The sequence below is a fragment of the Kogia breviceps genome, chromosome 8 (genome assembly GCF_026419965.1).
Source record: "Kogia breviceps isolate mKogBre1 chromosome 8, mKogBre1 haplotype 1, whole genome shotgun sequence".
In the NCBI taxonomy this organism is placed as follows: domain Eukaryota; kingdom Metazoa; phylum Chordata; class Mammalia; order Artiodactyla; family Physeteridae; genus Kogia; species Kogia breviceps.
In genome coordinates this window covers 73,387,245-73,404,628 of record NC_081317.1, presented here as the reverse complement: position 1 = coordinate 73,404,628, position 17,384 = coordinate 73,387,245, and the positions used below count along the sequence as shown (strand labels likewise).

At 34.8% G+C, this 17,384-nt stretch overlaps 1 protein-coding gene across 1 annotated transcript in view; it reads right to left on the bottom strand.

Annotated features, from left to right (window-relative positions):
- The window catches only part of CFAP95 (cilia and flagella associated protein 95), a 133,166-nt gene extending 120,811 nt beyond the window's left edge, over positions 1-12,355 (bottom strand). The window contains exon 1 of the mRNA XM_067039556.1: positions 12,260-12,355. Coding sequence (XP_066895657.1) covers positions 12,260-12,319 — 60 coding nt within the window. The 5' untranslated portion in view covers positions 12,320-12,355. The remainder of the gene's footprint in view (positions 1-12,259) is intronic.
- Between the last annotated feature and the right edge of the window lie 5,029 nt (positions 12,356-17,384).

The window sequence follows — 17,384 nt, the reverse complement described above, 5'->3', positions numbered from 1 at the left end:
AAGTCTTATTTACATAGTCAAAAAGGTATCAGGGAGCAGTTTCGATTTTTCCAAACATAATTTCTGAAATAAAAGCCTGAATATATTTTGTTTAAACAAGTTACATCTCCTTTATTAGGACCATATACTTATTGAGAGTTTCTGATCTTCCAATCAGTGGATACTCAAAAGTTTTCATTTGTACTATTTGAAAAGAAAGTCTTGGTATGCAAAGTAGATTTGCAACTAAACAAGACTATAGCTGAATAGGATATTCTGCTTTAGAAAAGAAGTTTCTTGGGAGCAGGGTCTAGTTTTGGTCATCTTTGTCACCTCTGTGGACATGCTATGCATATAGCAGATACCCAGCAATTGTTTGCTCAATTGAAATACTTCATTAAATAGAATGTTTTGTGTGAAGATGGATGCTGTTAACCATAAATGAACTTCCTCTTTTTAAAAAAAAAAAATCTTTATTGGAGTATAATTGCTTTATAATGGTGGGTTAGTTTCTGCTTTATAACAAAGTGAATCAGCTATACATATACATACATCCCCATATCTCCTCCCTCTTGCATCTCCCTCTCACCCTCCCTATCCCACCCCTCTAGGTGGTCACAAAGCACCAAACTGATCTCCCTGTGCTATGCGGCTGCTTCCCACTAGCTATCTATTTTACATTTGGTAGTGTATATATGTCCATGCCACTCTCACTTCCTCCCAGCTTACCCTTCCCCCTCCCTGTGTCTTCAAGTCCATTCTCTACATCTGCATCTTTATTCTTCTCCTGTCCCTAGGTTCTTCAGAACCATTGTTGTTGTTGTTTTTTTTAGATTCCATATATATGTGTTAGCATACAGTATTTGTTTTTCTCTTTCTGACTTACTTCACTTTGTATGACAGTCTCTAGGTCCATCCACCTCACAGCAAATAACTCAATTTCGTTTCTTTTTATGGCTGAGTAATATTCCATTGTACGTATGTGCCGCATCTTCTTTATCCATTCATCTGTCAGTGGACACTTAGGTTGCTTCCATGTAAAGCATGGCTATTGTAAACAGTGCTGCAATGAACATTGTGGTACATGATGCTTTTTGAACTATGGTTTTCTCAGGGTGAACCTCTTTTTATTGCATCAAGTTAAAAGTATTTACTTAATAGTTCTAGCTATTAAAAAAATCACATTAAAATTCTACAATTTAGGTTTATCACTAGTCAGACTGACCCTCCTTAGATAATTATTTCTTTAAGTTTTAAAGAAGAGTATAAGATAAATTTCTAAAGTGGCTTCACTCATTTTTCTTGAAAGAAAAAACATATTTATGAAAAAATACTTTTTTTGTTGAAATAAAAGAATTGTCAGCTCTGTTAGAGCCAGTAATAAAGAGCCAATCCTTTCTTGATGTTGGTATTGAGTTAGCACTGTTTCATGGATTTACCTAAGGATTTTAACAATGAAAAAAGTGATTAAAAGATAGCTTATATTAGTTGGTTCTATTATTGAAGTATGGTCTGTTGGCTCAAATGTATGTCATCAATGCCAATGAAAAACCTAATTCACTATTACACAGTTATAAATGGATGTGGACTTTTGGGGGCCCTGATTAGAACTGCTCTTGGTCAAAATTAAATCTTATCAAATAATTGGGGGGAAAATATAAAATCATTTTAACTGAAATACATTTTTAATATTTTATTTGAAATTTTGTATAAAGAACATATTCATTAGCACAGGATTAAATTTGCTCAACTAACACATAAAGTCATTTTAGCTGGAGTTTATGAAATACAGTAAGGTTTTCAAGCAAATAATATTCATAAGACTGTACAACTTTGTTAGCATTCATTAAGACTGTTTTTATGCATTAAAAAGTGGCTGTAAGCCAGCTTTCCATCTTACATTAAAAATATAAGATACACATGAATACAACAGCTTATGTATTTAATTCAAAATTCATTTCCTTGCTGTCAAGTGGCAAAAAAAATGGAAGGAAAAGTTATACTATGTTCAATATTTGTAATTCCTGTTCATTATGACTAAACTATAGAAACTATAAATTTTTTCCAGTTAACTGTTATCCAGTTTTAACTGTTTTAATTAGTTTGCTGTATGTTCCTTTTATCTTTCATTCTTTTGAGAACCATGTTAAACAGCATTTCCATGATGCCATTTTTACCAGTCCACAATGTGACAGCTAAGCCTCACTACATTCTTCATAACACTAAGAAATCACAATTGCATAATGCAATTTAACATGGTGAAAATGTAGGCTTTTCTAAAAGAGAAAATAGAAAGGTAAGAATGTCCTTATAAGTCTATCTTATAATAAATTTCATGTGAATTAGCTTCCTATAAAAGAAACAAATTTAAGTGAATAACGAAACAAAATGTAATTTAAAATATCTGACAATACTGTACATATCGATGGTAATTTTTGCCACTCAGTCTAAAATAGAACAACGGAGTAAGAAGCTCAGAATTCTACATTACAATTTTCCTTACAATGAGGCATTATACCTTTAATAAAATATTTCAACACATGTTAAGAATAGAAGTCAACTAACATTCCTTCTTATAATATCTCATTAACAGCTAATAAATGGTTAGTACAGTTGCTAAATCATTGCTTTTATTTATTAAATTATACAGCAAAGAAACATTGTCTCTATTAATTTATTGCCCAAGATTTTTGCATGATCCCATGTTAAGAATGAAACACCTTGGGGGAGTGACCAAGATGGTGGAGTAGGAAGACCCTGAGCTCATCTCCTCTAACAGGTACACCAAAATTGCAACTATTTACTGAGCAATTCATGAGAGGGACCTGAAAACCATCAGAAAAGATCTTCTCAAGAATATAAAGAAGATCTCTCTAAGAATATAAAGAAGGAACCACAATGAAATGGGTAGGAGGGGCAAAGACATGGTATAATCAAGACCCAGACCCCCAGGTGAGCAATCCACAAATGTGAGAATAATTACAATTGCAGAGGTTCTCCCCAAGGAGTGAGGGGCAGGAGCTCCCCAGACCCAAGGTCCTACATAGCAAGATGAGCCCCCAGAACGTTTGGCTTTGAAGGCTGGTGAGGCTTGATTTTGGGAGAGCCAGAAGACTATGAGAAATAGACTCCACTCTTAAAGGGCACACACAAATCTCACATGCTTCAAGATGAAGGGCATAAGCAGTAATTTGAAGGCAGCCTGGGTCAGACCCACTTATTGATCTTGGAGAGCCTTTGGGAGAGGAAGAAGGCAGCTGAAACTCACTCTGGGGACATGGATGCTGGCAGCAGCCATTTTTAGGGAGCTCATCCCACCACAAGTACACTGGTGCTGGTAAGTGCCATTTTGAAACCCTCCCTCTAGCTTATTAGTGCTGGGACCTAGTCCTGCCCACTAGCTGGTGGGCACTAGTCCTGGGACACCCCAGGCCAGGAAGCTAGCTGGGTGGGAACACAACCCTACCAACCAGCAGGCTGGCTGCTATAGGACCCCCCAAGGTTCCAGCCACCCTGGGACCTGGCACAATCCACCAGAGGACCCAGGACCCAGCCCCACCCCCGAGTGCAAATCAAAACTACAATGAGATACTACCTCACACCTGTCAGAATGGCTATTATCCAAAAGACAACAAATAAGTATTGGAGAGGATGTGGAGAACAGGGAACCCTCATGCACTGTTGGTGGGAATGTAAACTGGTGCAGCCACTATGGAGAACAGTATGGAGATTCCTCAAAAAACTAAAAATAGAACTACCATAGGATCCAGCAATTCTACTCCTGGGTATTTATCCAAAGAAAACAAAAACATTAATTAGAAAGGATATATGTACTTCTATGTTCATTGCAGCCTTATTTACAATAGCCAAGATATGGAAGCAATCCAAGTGCCCAACAATAGATGAATGGATAAAGAAGATGTGGTATATATTCACAATGGAATGTTACTCAGCCATTAAAAAGGTTGAAATCTTGCCACTTGTGACAACATGGATAGACCTAGAGGTACTGTGCTAAGTGAAATAAGTCAAACAGAGAAAGACAAATATCATATGATTTCACTTACATGTGGAATTTAAAAAACAAAACAAATGAACAAACATAACCAAACAGAATCAATGTCATAGATACAGAGAACAAATAGGTGCTTACCAGAGGGGAGAAGGGTGGGCGGAGGAGGGAAATAAGTGAGGGACATTAAGAAGTACAAACTTGCAGTTACAAAATAAATGAAGAAAAAAAGAGAAACTTGACTGAACATTTTTTTTTAACCTGTGTTGTGACTTTAATTTCTATGCTTTGTTTTTGGTAATAAAAAGTCAACTTTTTAATTTGAATTTGTCTTTTTAAATTTATTGGTCTGAAAGGCATTTCAAACATATTATAATAATATATTGGTGTAATTTAATTGGTGCAACATGCTTTATGGCTCCAATCAAAACTGGTTTTCATTCATTTGATTGGTTTGAGCCCAGGATAGCCTACAGGGAAAAAAAAAAAGCTGAATAACCACCCAAAGTGTTTGTATTTTCACTGGAAACTGATTTTTGTTTTGTTTTATTGTTTCTGTTTTTATTTTTAAATTAAATAAATTGCCATGAACTGAAAAAAAAGAGTCACGAGTATGAAATGTACAATGTGGGGAGTATAGTCAATAGTTATATAATATCTTTGTAGGGTGACAGATGACAACTAGTGGTGATCATTTTGAAATGTAGAGAAATATCGAATCACTATGTTGTGTACCAGGAACTAACAGAGTGTTATAGGTCAATTATACTTCAAACACAAACAAACAAACTCATTAAAAAAGAGATCATATTTGCAGCCAACAGAGGTGAGGGGTGGGAGGGAGGGAGGGTAAGATGAAGGCAGACAAAAGTACAAACTTCCAGTTATAAAATAAATAAGTACTTGGGATGTAATGTACAATGTGATAATTAACACTGCTGTATGTTATAAATGAAAGTTGTTAAAAGAGTAAAGCCTAACTGTTCTCATCAAAAGGAAAAAGATTTTTTTTTTCTATTTCTTTAATTTTGTGTCTATCTGAGATGATGGATGTTCACTAAACCTACTGTAGTAATCATTTCATGATGTATGTAAGTCAAATCATTATGTTGTACACCTTAAACTTACACAGTGCTATATGTCAATTATATCTCAATAAAAAAATGAAAAAATATTTAAAATAATCTTACCTGCAAATGAAATATGCTGTCATAATACACACACACAAATCAACTTTTGCTTTATTTTTGATTAGTGAATTACATGTAACAAATCTAAAAACATCTCAGTAAGACTGTTGTATGAATCTTGATAGAAATCTCTGCTGTCAATGTGGTTGTATGTTGAAATTTCTTAGAGTTAAACACCTTACTTTCTTTTTCAGTTAAAAATCCATCAACTAATGATTTGTGGCTTTATGCCAAATTTCTTTTTTATGTACACTTCAAATGAATGATTGTGCCAAATGACAACAGACTTCATAAACTTGGCAGATGTACATGTAAAGGCCAGAAACAAAAAAACCCACATTAATCCTATATATAAAATATATGGTCCCTTAAAAACAAGTAAAAAGTTAATAGTTCCTTTGTATATAATGCAAAAGTAAAATTTGAAAGAAACTTGTTTTGTCACCACTTTAAAGTAACAAGACATAAATGTATTGTTTAAATAAAATACTAGTAAATAATTAATACTGTTTAATAACTTACTGTGTAAATAAAATAAACTCTTTAATAAAATAATCTGTTTAAATAAGAGTAATTATGCAAACCTATGCCATAGACCTCTTTACCCTAAGAGCAGGTCCATAGCACACTGAGATTTTAAGGGGGTCAGATAGCATAACTGTTCCTGTAAATGAGTTAATTCTAAGAGGTAATTTAATTAAAGGTGACACTATAATTTCAGAATTACTAGAATGAAAAGCTGCCTAATGAAAATATTTATGCTGTTTAAAACTTTGTATCCTTCCAACACCCAGTCTTCTACAAAACAGTGAGTGATTCAATAAATATTTGTAAATAAACTATTTTTGTGATTAATTCAAAAAATTTTTAAATGCCTTTCTAACTTCCTATTCCAATCTTTGTCTCTTATGATATGTAATATAAGAAGATTTCAGACAGTATTGTTAAAGATTTATCCTTAAAAAACTTTGCAGGCTTCTATTTCTGTTAATGGGGGGCTAGATTGTTCGATCTAATCTTTCAGTTGAACAGAACTAAAATGCTAGTTAAAGTTTTTAGAAAGCTCCTCAGAGCTGTCAAGAGACTAGAAACCAACAGGTCAAAAATCTAAGGGAAAGTGGAATCCAGATAGCTAAGTGGAACACCTGAACTCTTAGCCATGTTTGTCCTGAGACATCTACTAATCCAGGTAACTGTTGTTTGGTTTTGGCATCATCTGCCATGGGAACAGATGTCAAGGTAAAGGGCCAATCCCAAGTAAGGAATCAAAAAGGATCTCAAAGGGACACACTGATTAAAATATGGATGAACCAGGTTTAAACACACCCCTGCCTCTCTCACCTCCACTCATAGCATACTGTGGAACATGGGAGGCTGAAAGAGTAAAGAAAACATACTCTGAGAACTTGAGACCATGGGATAGCCCTAAGACAGATTTTTAAAAGGTTCATATTCAGGGAAGCTAAACTGTGAATTGGTTTAAGGTGGTGACAGACTGATGGTGTTCCAGGCACCTGGTAGAAGCAAAAGTAAATTCTTCTATGAGGAAGGCATCATCATCTTAAGCTTTTTTTGTTGTTGTTGTTGCGGTACGTGGGCCTCTCACTGTTGTGGCCTCTCCCGTTGCAGAGCACAGGCTCCAGACGCGCAGGCCCAGCGGCCATGGCTCACGGGACCAGCCGCTCCATGGCATGTGGGATCTTCCCGGACCGGGGCACGAACCCGTGTCCCCTGCATCGGCAGGCGGATTCTCAACCACTGCGCCACCAGGGAAGCCCCCATCTTAAGCTTTAAAGAACCCCCCCAAAATACTTTTTCAGGGATAATAAGCACACACACACACACACACACACACACACAAAAAAAAAAAAAAAAAAAAAAAAAAAAAAAAAAAAACAGTATCATGAGCAAAATAACCAAAACAATAATTTCGAGAAACAGATATGCAAAGACTTCAGATACTGGAAATATTATATACAGATTATAAAATCACTATGGTTATTCTATTTAAACAATAAAAACATGACCCTAAAAGCATCTGAGAGGAATAGGTAACTCTAGAAAGAAGCTAGCATATTTGTAAAAGAACTTCTAGAAATAAAATATTTAATACTAAAATTTTAAATTCTAAGCTTATTAAACATTGTTAAAGAGTGATTTAGAATGAAAAGAAAAAGAGGCAGACAGAATATTTAAAGAAACATTGACTTAAAAACTTCTTACTTGATGCAAATTATTAACACATGCAAGAAGCTCAACAAAACTCCAAGTAGAATAAATTTAAAGAAAGTCATAACACATCATAATCAAATTGTTAAAAGACAAAGATAAAAACTTGAGGGCAGGAAAAGAGAAGCATTTAGTTATATACAAGGAATCCTCAATAAAATTAACAGTTGATGTCTCATCAAAAAACAGAGATCAGGGCTTCCCTGGTGGCACAGTGGTTGAGAATCTGCCTGTCAATGCAGGGTACACGGGTTTGTGCCCTGGTCTGGGAAGATTCCACATGCCATGGAGCGGCTGGGCCCGTGAGCCATGGCTGCTGAGCCTGCGCGTCCGGAGCCTGTGCTCCGCAACAGGAGAGGCTGCAACAGTGAGAAGCCCATGTACCACAAAAAAACCCCCAAAAAACAGAGATCAGAAGGTAGGAGGATGACACATCCAAAGCACTGAAAGAGAAAGGCTATCAACCCAAGATTCGTATACCCAGCAAAACTATCCTGCAAAAATGAGGGGAAAAAAGACATTCCCAGATAAAAAAAAAAAACAGAGAAAATTTTTCATAAGCAGAACTGCCATACAAGAAATATTAAAGGGAGTTCTCTAGGTTGAAATGAAAAGACACTAGACAGGAAGTCAAATCCATATGAAGAAATAAAGAGCACTAATAGAGGTAACTAAACAGGTAAATCTAAAAAGCTGTATAAATATATTGTTCAGTTTGGAACTCTTTTTTTATATCTCCTATTTGATTTTAAACACAATTGCATAAAGGAATGATTATAATCAATGTTGATTGTATACAATTGCATACAATATATAAAGATGTAATATGTATGACAGTAACAGCACAAATGAGGAAGGAGAGAATGGAGATATATAGCAGCAAAGTTTTATAAACTATTGTTATTAAGTTGTTTTTATTTTGAACTAGATTGTTAAAGATAAGATTGTAATTGTAATCCCTAGGAAACCCATCTCTAGGAAACCCAATAAAAATAAAACTCAAAAAACAAATGCAATAAATGACAAGGCAATTAAAATGGTATATTTATTTACTGTGAAAAATAGAACAGTAATAGAGGTTCAAAAAGACATGACATATAGAAAAAAATGCAAAATGCAGATATAAATTTTCTTTATCAGTAATTACATTAAATGTAAATATATTAATATCTCAAAGTAAAAGGCAGAGATTAGAAGAATGGATTTTTTTTTTTTAAAGATATAGTCCAACTATATACTGTCTACCAGAGAGATACTTAAGGTCAGGGGTCCCCAACCCCTGGGTCATGGACCGGTACCGGTCCATAGCCTGTTAGGAACCGGGCTGCACAGCAGGAGGTGAGCAGCAAGCAAGCAAGCAAAGCTTTATCTGCCGCTCCCCATCGGTTCCCATAGCTTGTATTACCACCTGAACCATCTCTGGCCCCCCACCCCCTGGTCTGTGGGAAAACTGTCTTCCACGAAACCAGTCTCTCGTGCCAAAAAGGTTAGGGACCACTACTTTAGACCCAAAGGTATAAATAGCTTGAAAGGAAAAGGATGGAAAAAGATATATCACATAAACGGTATCCAAAAAAAGAACTGGCTACACTAATATCAGAAAAAAATAGACTTTAAGACAAAATTTGTTACTAGAGACAAAGAAGGATATTTCATAATGATTAAAGGATTGATCCATCAAGAACATATAACAATTATAAAAATATATTCACCTATCAACAAGGCCCCAAAATACATGAGGGTAAAAACTGACAGAATCAAAAGAGAAATTGACTATAATAATTGAGGAATTCAATATCCCAGCTTCAATAATGAAAAAAACAACTAAAATAAGATTAAGGAAATAGAAGACTTGCACAGCACTATAAATCAACAGAACCTAATAGACATCAACAGAACACTCTACCTAACAACAGCAAAATACATGTTTCTCAAGAGTACAGGGAACATTTTCCAGAATACACCATTATATTAAATTATAAAAGAAGCCTCAATAAGTTTAACTATTGAAATCATATAAAGTATGGTCTCTGACCAAAACGGAATGAAATAAGACATAAGTAACAGAAGTTAGGGAAGTTCACAAATATGTGGAAATTGAGCAACACACTCTGAAATAATTAAGGTCAAAGAAAATATCACAATGGAAATTAGAAAATACCTTGAGATAAATGAAAATGAAAACAACATATAAAAATTTATTGGGTTCAGCTAAAACAGTTTTTAGAGGGAAATGTATAGCTGTAAATACCTATATAAAAAAGAAGAAAGATCTCAAATCAATAACCTAACCTTCTATCTTAAGAAACTAAAACAAGTAGAGAAGTGGCATTTGAACTGGGCCTTTATCTGTTCATTTGACAAATGCTGAAGTGCTTACTATGTTCAGATAATATGCCAGGTACTAGGAAAACAAAGATGAAATGGATTCCCTCATTTAATTATGTGATAAAACTCAAAACTGTGTATGTATAGATACATGTGTGTGCTCAATTTATGTATGTATGTATAACTAAACATAGTATAAAGTAAGGAGAGCACCCTTGAAAAATGGGTGGATTTCAACAGAGAAGCATAAACTCCTTCAATGGCTCCCTGCAACCCTTTCAGGGTTGCAAAATGTGGTCTCAAGTTTCATCAAAATTCAGCCTCTAACTAAATTCCTAGGTAAGTTCCTCTACAGCTTCTTTATCTATGCTACATGTTGGCTATTCTATCCTTTCTTATTTTTTTCCATTTGTTTTCTTTCATTCATCTATCCATACATTTACATATTAATTGAGAGCCCATTATATGCAAGGCAAGGTACAGATACACAGCACTGAACAGAAAAAATAGGGTTCTGGCCCTTGTGGAGTTACAGTCTATAGAATGATAAAGATATTGAACTAATTAGACAACTGTTAATTGCATTTAATATATGCTACAAGAAAAAAATACAAGAGTCTTGAGTATATAATGAGAGCTTTAGTCCTTTTTTCCTTTCAGGTATTTGACTTCATGTGTAGTAAGTAACAAATATGTTACATGCCTTGGCAAAACACATACATGACAGAGGATGCCAGATAAGCTGTTAAAACATTCAGGGACCTGTCATGATAGTGAAGCTTCTAAGAGTTCAGTAGTCCAGGGCATGTCACAATATTTCTATCAACGTGAAGGACAAGTTGCTTCATCTTGTACACTCTACCACTGAGAGACACATGGGCCACTTTAGATTCAGGAGGCAATATGTAGTCTATTCAATTGTTCTAGTTGGAATAATTGACTGAGTAACTCATAGTTTTGAATGGTTCCCAGAGCTTCCATGCAAGCTGATTTTGGGCCATATGACCCAGAAGATCCAGTGGTAGCAAAAAAAAATTTTTTTAATGTCATGGTAACACTCTTAGGGTTTTGGAAAAAAGCGTATCCTCTACTATTGATAAATATTAGCTTTTTGAGAAATAGTTCTGGGTTTGCTACTGGGCTTCATGACTAAATACCTGACCATGGGACACCATGTAACCATGTGACATGAGCTGTCCTTGGTGAGTTGTTCAGTGTGGTACAAAAAAGAAAAAAGAGGATACAGAAAATAAGAAATATTGGAACTAATCAATCATGCTCATAGCTGACATCCTGGTGAAAGCAATACTAAATCTGAAATCACTTTACAAACACTTTCAGGTCAGTAAAACTTATTAGCTTGGCCTTCTTTCAATTTCTGAGACATGCTATGTAAACTCTCTTCTTAAGGACTTCACACATACTGTTTCCACTATTGATGAGGCTCTTCCCTTGCTTTTCAGAGGGCTGGTTCCTTCTTATCTTTCAGGTCTCAGCTTAAATATCACCACCTGGAAGAGGTTTCCCTGACCACACTGTCTAAAGCTCTGCTCTTACTCCACACTGTTATCATCTAGCATGCTGCCTTGCTTTTATCTTTTGTGTCATGTATTACAATTTTTCATTATACATTTTTCTGTTTACTTGAATATTGTATATCTCTTCCATTAGATGGTAAGTCCTACAAGAAGGCAAGAATAATGTCTTTTTCTCACCACTGCATACCTAGCAGCAAGCACAATGTCTTAAACACAGTAATATTCATTAAAATTTGTTGAATAAATAAGTACAATTACTTGGAGTCTCATCCCTCAGAGGTGGTATTTAACCGTCTCCTCCTATGAACCCAATACACAACACTTTGCACTGTTCTTTTTTGCACACTGATGGTGATTTTGCAGACTTACCATAGAAATTCAAGTGCCTAAAGCCAGAAGACGTTAATTGGGGAGTTACTCTTTGGCATTTCTTCCTAAAACTCAGACTGTCAGTCTCTATAAATACTATACTACAAGTTAGGGTATAATTCAACATTTAACAAAGAAAGTTAATCATTTCCTATGGGTGATTTTGGCCTGTTGTTAATTTTGATAAGTGTCAGAGGTGGCTTAAAACATGGAAACAGGAAGAAACTGAGAAATATGGTATATTTTTATTATAAAATTTGAGTTGAAAAATTAGCTTAAGTGAGATGAAAGAAGAGGAGATATAGCTCTGTCTTACTTTTAGGCAGTTACCGAAGAAGTCTCAACTAAACCTCTTTGGTAGTAAAAATGAAGATTTTACTACTTTCCTAAATTTTCAGTTATGATTTTTTAACCTAAGTCTATTACATGATTGTCATATTTACACTGAAGAATAAGAAAAACACAAAGCAAAAAAATAACTCCTTAAGAATGTACTCATATTTGGATACTTCTTTCCCTTAGTCATCCACTAAATGGCATATTACTAAGAAATTCCTAGAAAAATTTGACATCTTCAGTACATGAGAAACACTGAATCCATCATAGAGACATACCCATCTCCCTAGCTGTTTCCATATGCAAGGCCTGGACTGGCTCTTTTTCTCTCCAGACATTTTCTCCTGTTCTTTTCTTAAGATTACATCATGGGCTTCCTGGAGGAAGGAAAAGGAAAAGGAAAAGGATGACATTTTGGAACTATCAAATGTCAAGAAAAATAAAACACCAGTTACTCAGCAACAAAAACCGTTTTATGCAACTAGTATCTTCATTCCTCTATCATCATGAATTCCAACATCAGTACTGACTGATCATTTAAAGTCATTATCATGATAAGCATCTTTATAACATTTACCTACTTTGTCTGGTTAAAAAAAGTTCATGTTTTGATTAGGAAATTAATTGTAATAGCAGTATAATTCTCTTTAGAATATTAAAAATAGAGTTTCATTTTGAAAGTTAGTATTAAGCTTCATCTTAGTTTACTATTGTGTTTTAATACTGATTTACCTGTAATGATGTGTCAACTCATAGAAATAGGTAATAATTTGTATAGTGCTTCCCAGTTTAAAGGTACTATCACATGCATTTTCTTATCTTTATCTCAACAATTATAATAGTGAAGTGTTACAGGGAACAATATTCAATATCTTATAATAACCTATAATGGAAAATAACCTGAAAAATATATATATAAATATGTATATATATATATATATATATATATATATATATATATATATATAACTGAATCACTTTGCTATACACCCAAAACTAACACAATATTGTAAATCAATGATACTTTAATTATAAATAAATAGTAACAATAAAAAAGAATAATGAAGTACTAGATATATCAACTAAGTACAAGAATAGATGGCATTTGCAATTCATGATTTTGTGACTTAAAAAAAATAGTTCTTGATCATACATGAAGTTTTGTGTTTGGGAAAATAAACCTACACACTGAGGCAAAATGTATACCAAAACTCCCCTAAGTTTAATGTACATGTCTTTTAAAATTCATTTATTAATTTCTATTCCTTTTCTTGAAATGGTTTTTAATAAAAACTTTACAGATAACATTACTCCTATTGATTTTTCTTAAGAATTCATAAAAAGACATTGATATTGTGACTTCTTGACTAGTTATATTTCCCTCCTCTTATTTCTTTGTAAGTTCTTAGATTTTAAATTTAAGGACAGTGATTAAGGTTGAGGTTTGGTATACTATAAGTATATATTTAGTCACAATGGTAATATTACAATGAAGCACTTAAAACTGAGCACTTAATTATTTTAATGGAGGAAATAAACTTGTTTTTGTAATAATAGCACATGGTAAAAACATGTTTAATACTATTTACACTCTATCTTGCATAATAGTAAAATGGACTTCAATCCAAGCAATGGAGTAAATAAACAACACATCAAAGTGATAAAAGTGGAATAATACAGAACAAAGATGAAAACAGATTATAAGGTCATCTACAACTCTGCACAAAAGGTAATTACAGTTGACCCTTGAACAGCAAGAGTGGTTTTTTTTGCAGTTTATTGATTTTATTTGAATTTTATTTTATTTTTTATACAGCAGGTTCTTATTTAGTTATCTATTTTATACATATTAGTGTATAGATGTCAATCCCAACCTCCCAATTCATCCCACCACCCCACCCCGCTTTCCCCCCTTGGTGTCCATACGTTTGTTCTCTACATCTGTGTCTCTGCCTGCAAACAGGTTCATTCTGTACCATTTTACAACAAGAGTTTAAACTGTACAGGTCCACTTATACAAATTTTTTTTTCAATAGTAAATACTACAGTACTGTGATCCAGGTTTGGCTGAATGCCCAGATACTGAACCACAGAAAAGGAGGAACTGGAACCAGGGATATGGAGGGCTAACTGTAAATTATACTCAGATTTTTTTACTGTGTGGAGGGTCAGCTCCCCAAACTCTCACATTGTTCAAGAGTCAACTGTACTAGGTCTGTCATTAAAAGTACTTTGGTGTCTTTCTTCCCACCAGCGCCCTCAACACATACATTAGGGTTTTCATTGTAGAAAGTTTGAAACAACCAGAGTAATATAAAGAATGTATATTTATAGGTCTTAATTATCTCTAGTAGTTCTATCATATGGAGATAACCATTGTTAACATTTTAGTTTATACCATCCCAATCTAATATATATAATTATATTTATATTATGTACAATTTGTTTTGTTTACGATGAAATAAAATTCATTTTTTATGGCAAGATGAGAAAAGTTTAAACATAAAATTTTTCTTTGCCTGGTTGGGCTTCCTCCCTCCCCTTTAGCATGTTTTGTGAATTTGTGTTAGCCAGACCTAGATGATGTTCCTTCTTAACCTCACAGAGTCACAACTCTTTAAGAAAATAACCTTCCTTCTTAATCTTGTAAGGGGCCATGATAACCCATGACCCACTACTCCCTTTGTATGTGTAGATCTGGATTGTGTAAACTGTCAATGATACATTATTTGACGTATCACACCTTGTCTCAAAAACTTATATAACTGTGCAATGAACTCTAATAAGTGGAACAGTTCTCAGAACTTTCTGAAAGACTATCTCCTGGGTTATAATCCTCAGGTTGGCTTGAATAAAATTTTCCATTTCTTTCTAAGATCAACTATTGAATAATTTTTTGTCAACATATATATATGTTAATACAAGTTCATGTGCCCAACGCACAGTGAGGCCAAACAAACTGAAACGTCGGAGTGTGGAGCAGAGAAAGGTTTACTGCAAGGCCATGCAAGGAGATGAGGTGGCTCAGGCCCTAAAAAGCCCTGAGCTCCCCAAAGGGTTTCTGCAAAGCACTTTTAAAAGCCTGGTGAGGGAGGGGGGTTGCAGGGTATGTGATCAGCTTATGCATAGTTCTCTGATTGGCTGATGGTGAGGTAGCAGGGTGGTGTCACAAGGGTTAACATTATCAGTCCTTAAACTCCAGGAGGCCTGGGGCTATGTGCTCAAGGTCATCAAGTAGTTCTTCCATTTGGTGAGGGGGGGTGGGGGATGTTCACATCTGCAAAACAACTCAGGAAATTTGCATCAAATACTATTATCTAGGTACTTCATGGAGGAGCTAAAGCAGAGGATATGGGGGAAGGCCTGTCCTGGGAAGGCCCCATGGGGTCCCTCTTGGTTATATAATTGTCTTATATGCTGTTTTGGTACTTGTTTTTGTCATTATATATCTACCCTTTCCCCCATCATCACAAAGTCTTCTAAAATATGAAAGGAATGATTTGGGGTAGGGTATGGAAGGACTGTCAAGTACATTCACAGGACTGTCAAATAGTCTTCTAAAATATGAAAGGCATGATTTTGGGGAGATTAATTTTTAAGCGAGTCATGGTTGCTTAAAAATCAATCTCTAAGGGCTTCCCTGGTGGCACAGTGGTTGGAAATCCGCCTGCCGATGCAGGGGACACGGGTTCGTGCCCCAGTCCGGGAGGATACCACATGCCACGGAGCGGATAGGCCCGTGAGCCATGGCCGCTGAGCCTGTGCGTCCGGAGCCTGTGCTCCGCAACGGGAGAGGCCACAACAGTGAGAGGCCCGCGTACCACAAAAAAAAGAAAAAAAAAATCAATCTCTAAGAAAATTATTATGCATAAGAGATAGCTGGCTAATTAACAAATAAATATATCCATGTTTTTATTAACATATACTTTAAAAACTTCTTATATTACAAAAATTATATTTTGTTCTTCGTGTTACTTAGAAAATAAAATTCTCCTATAAATATACCTCCACCTAAGCATTTGCTACATACTCTCCTAGTTACAATGAGCTTTTTTTTTTTTTAACATCTTTATTGGAGTATAATTGCTTTACAATGGTGTGCTAGTTTCTGCTTTATAACAAAATGAATCAGCTATACATATACATATGTTCCCGTATCTCTTCCCTCTTGCGTCTCCCTCCCTCCCACCCTCCCTATCCCACCCCTCTAGGTGGTCACAAACCACCTAGCTGATCTCCCTGTGCCTACAATGAGCTTTTAAATGACTAAACAGTATTTCCTCATACAGATTTACTGTAATTTAATCAATCCCCAAAGTTGGGCATTAAAGCTATTTAATTATTTCATTATTTCATTATTAGTAAGTGTATTTTGCAGATCCCTGAACATAAATCTCTGAATCCTTCAACAAAATCATGCTAAATTCATCATATCCTATTATAAACGTATCATTATTAAAGTCACATGAATTTCAATTCTCCTTTGAACCTCAGCTTCCTTATCGGCAAAATAAGGGGATTGGGTCAGAGTCCTAGTATGCTTTAACTATAAAAAATTCAAGTTCTAAACATAGCAGATCCTTAATAATTGGGTGAAACAATTTGTGAACTCTTAGAAGAAACATAAGACATACAATTCACACCTTTCAAATGAAGGGTGTGTGTGTGTGTGTGTGTGTGTGTGTGTGTGTGTGTGTGTGTGTTGGAAGGGGACACACTGAATCATATAGGTTGTTATCTTCCTGGCATATCAATTTCACTTCAAGATTTGGGAATAAAGTTTGCTGTTGCTGTTGTTTTTCCTGTTAAATATATTAGAGTGAAATACAAAAATCACACTAATTTTTAAGATAAAAATAAATTCTTTGAAAAAAATGTCATATTTCTGAGTGTGTCCTTTAAGCTCTGCCCCAGAAGTCAGGATTTATTTCCCACTTTTATCAGGAAAGGATGCAAGGCTCTGATTAATTGAATGGGAAGACTTATCAGTGAACTCAAACCATTTCAGAATTGGTACTACATTTTAAGAGTAATTAGGACATTTGAAGTTGTCTTTGGCCCTGGAAACTAAACACAAATTCACTCCACTGCCTCATTTGAGAACTTGTCAATATGTTAAGGTTTGTTTGACTTTACTAAATCAAACCTGTCCATCTTGCTTTTCTATAATTTTATGAAACTTCTAGCTCATTTCTTTTAAAACCAGAAGGCCAAAGTCCATACAGCAGGTGTAGCCTTTCTAAACGTATCCATAGGGAGTATAGACCACTGAATATAATTTATATTTCTCATTCACTGCTTTATAATTTTGCATCCAGTGGATGGTTTTTACTTTCACAATCATCAACCCTACTTCAAATGCTCTACATATGTTTACATTGAGTTTGCTTTAAAAAAAAAGTT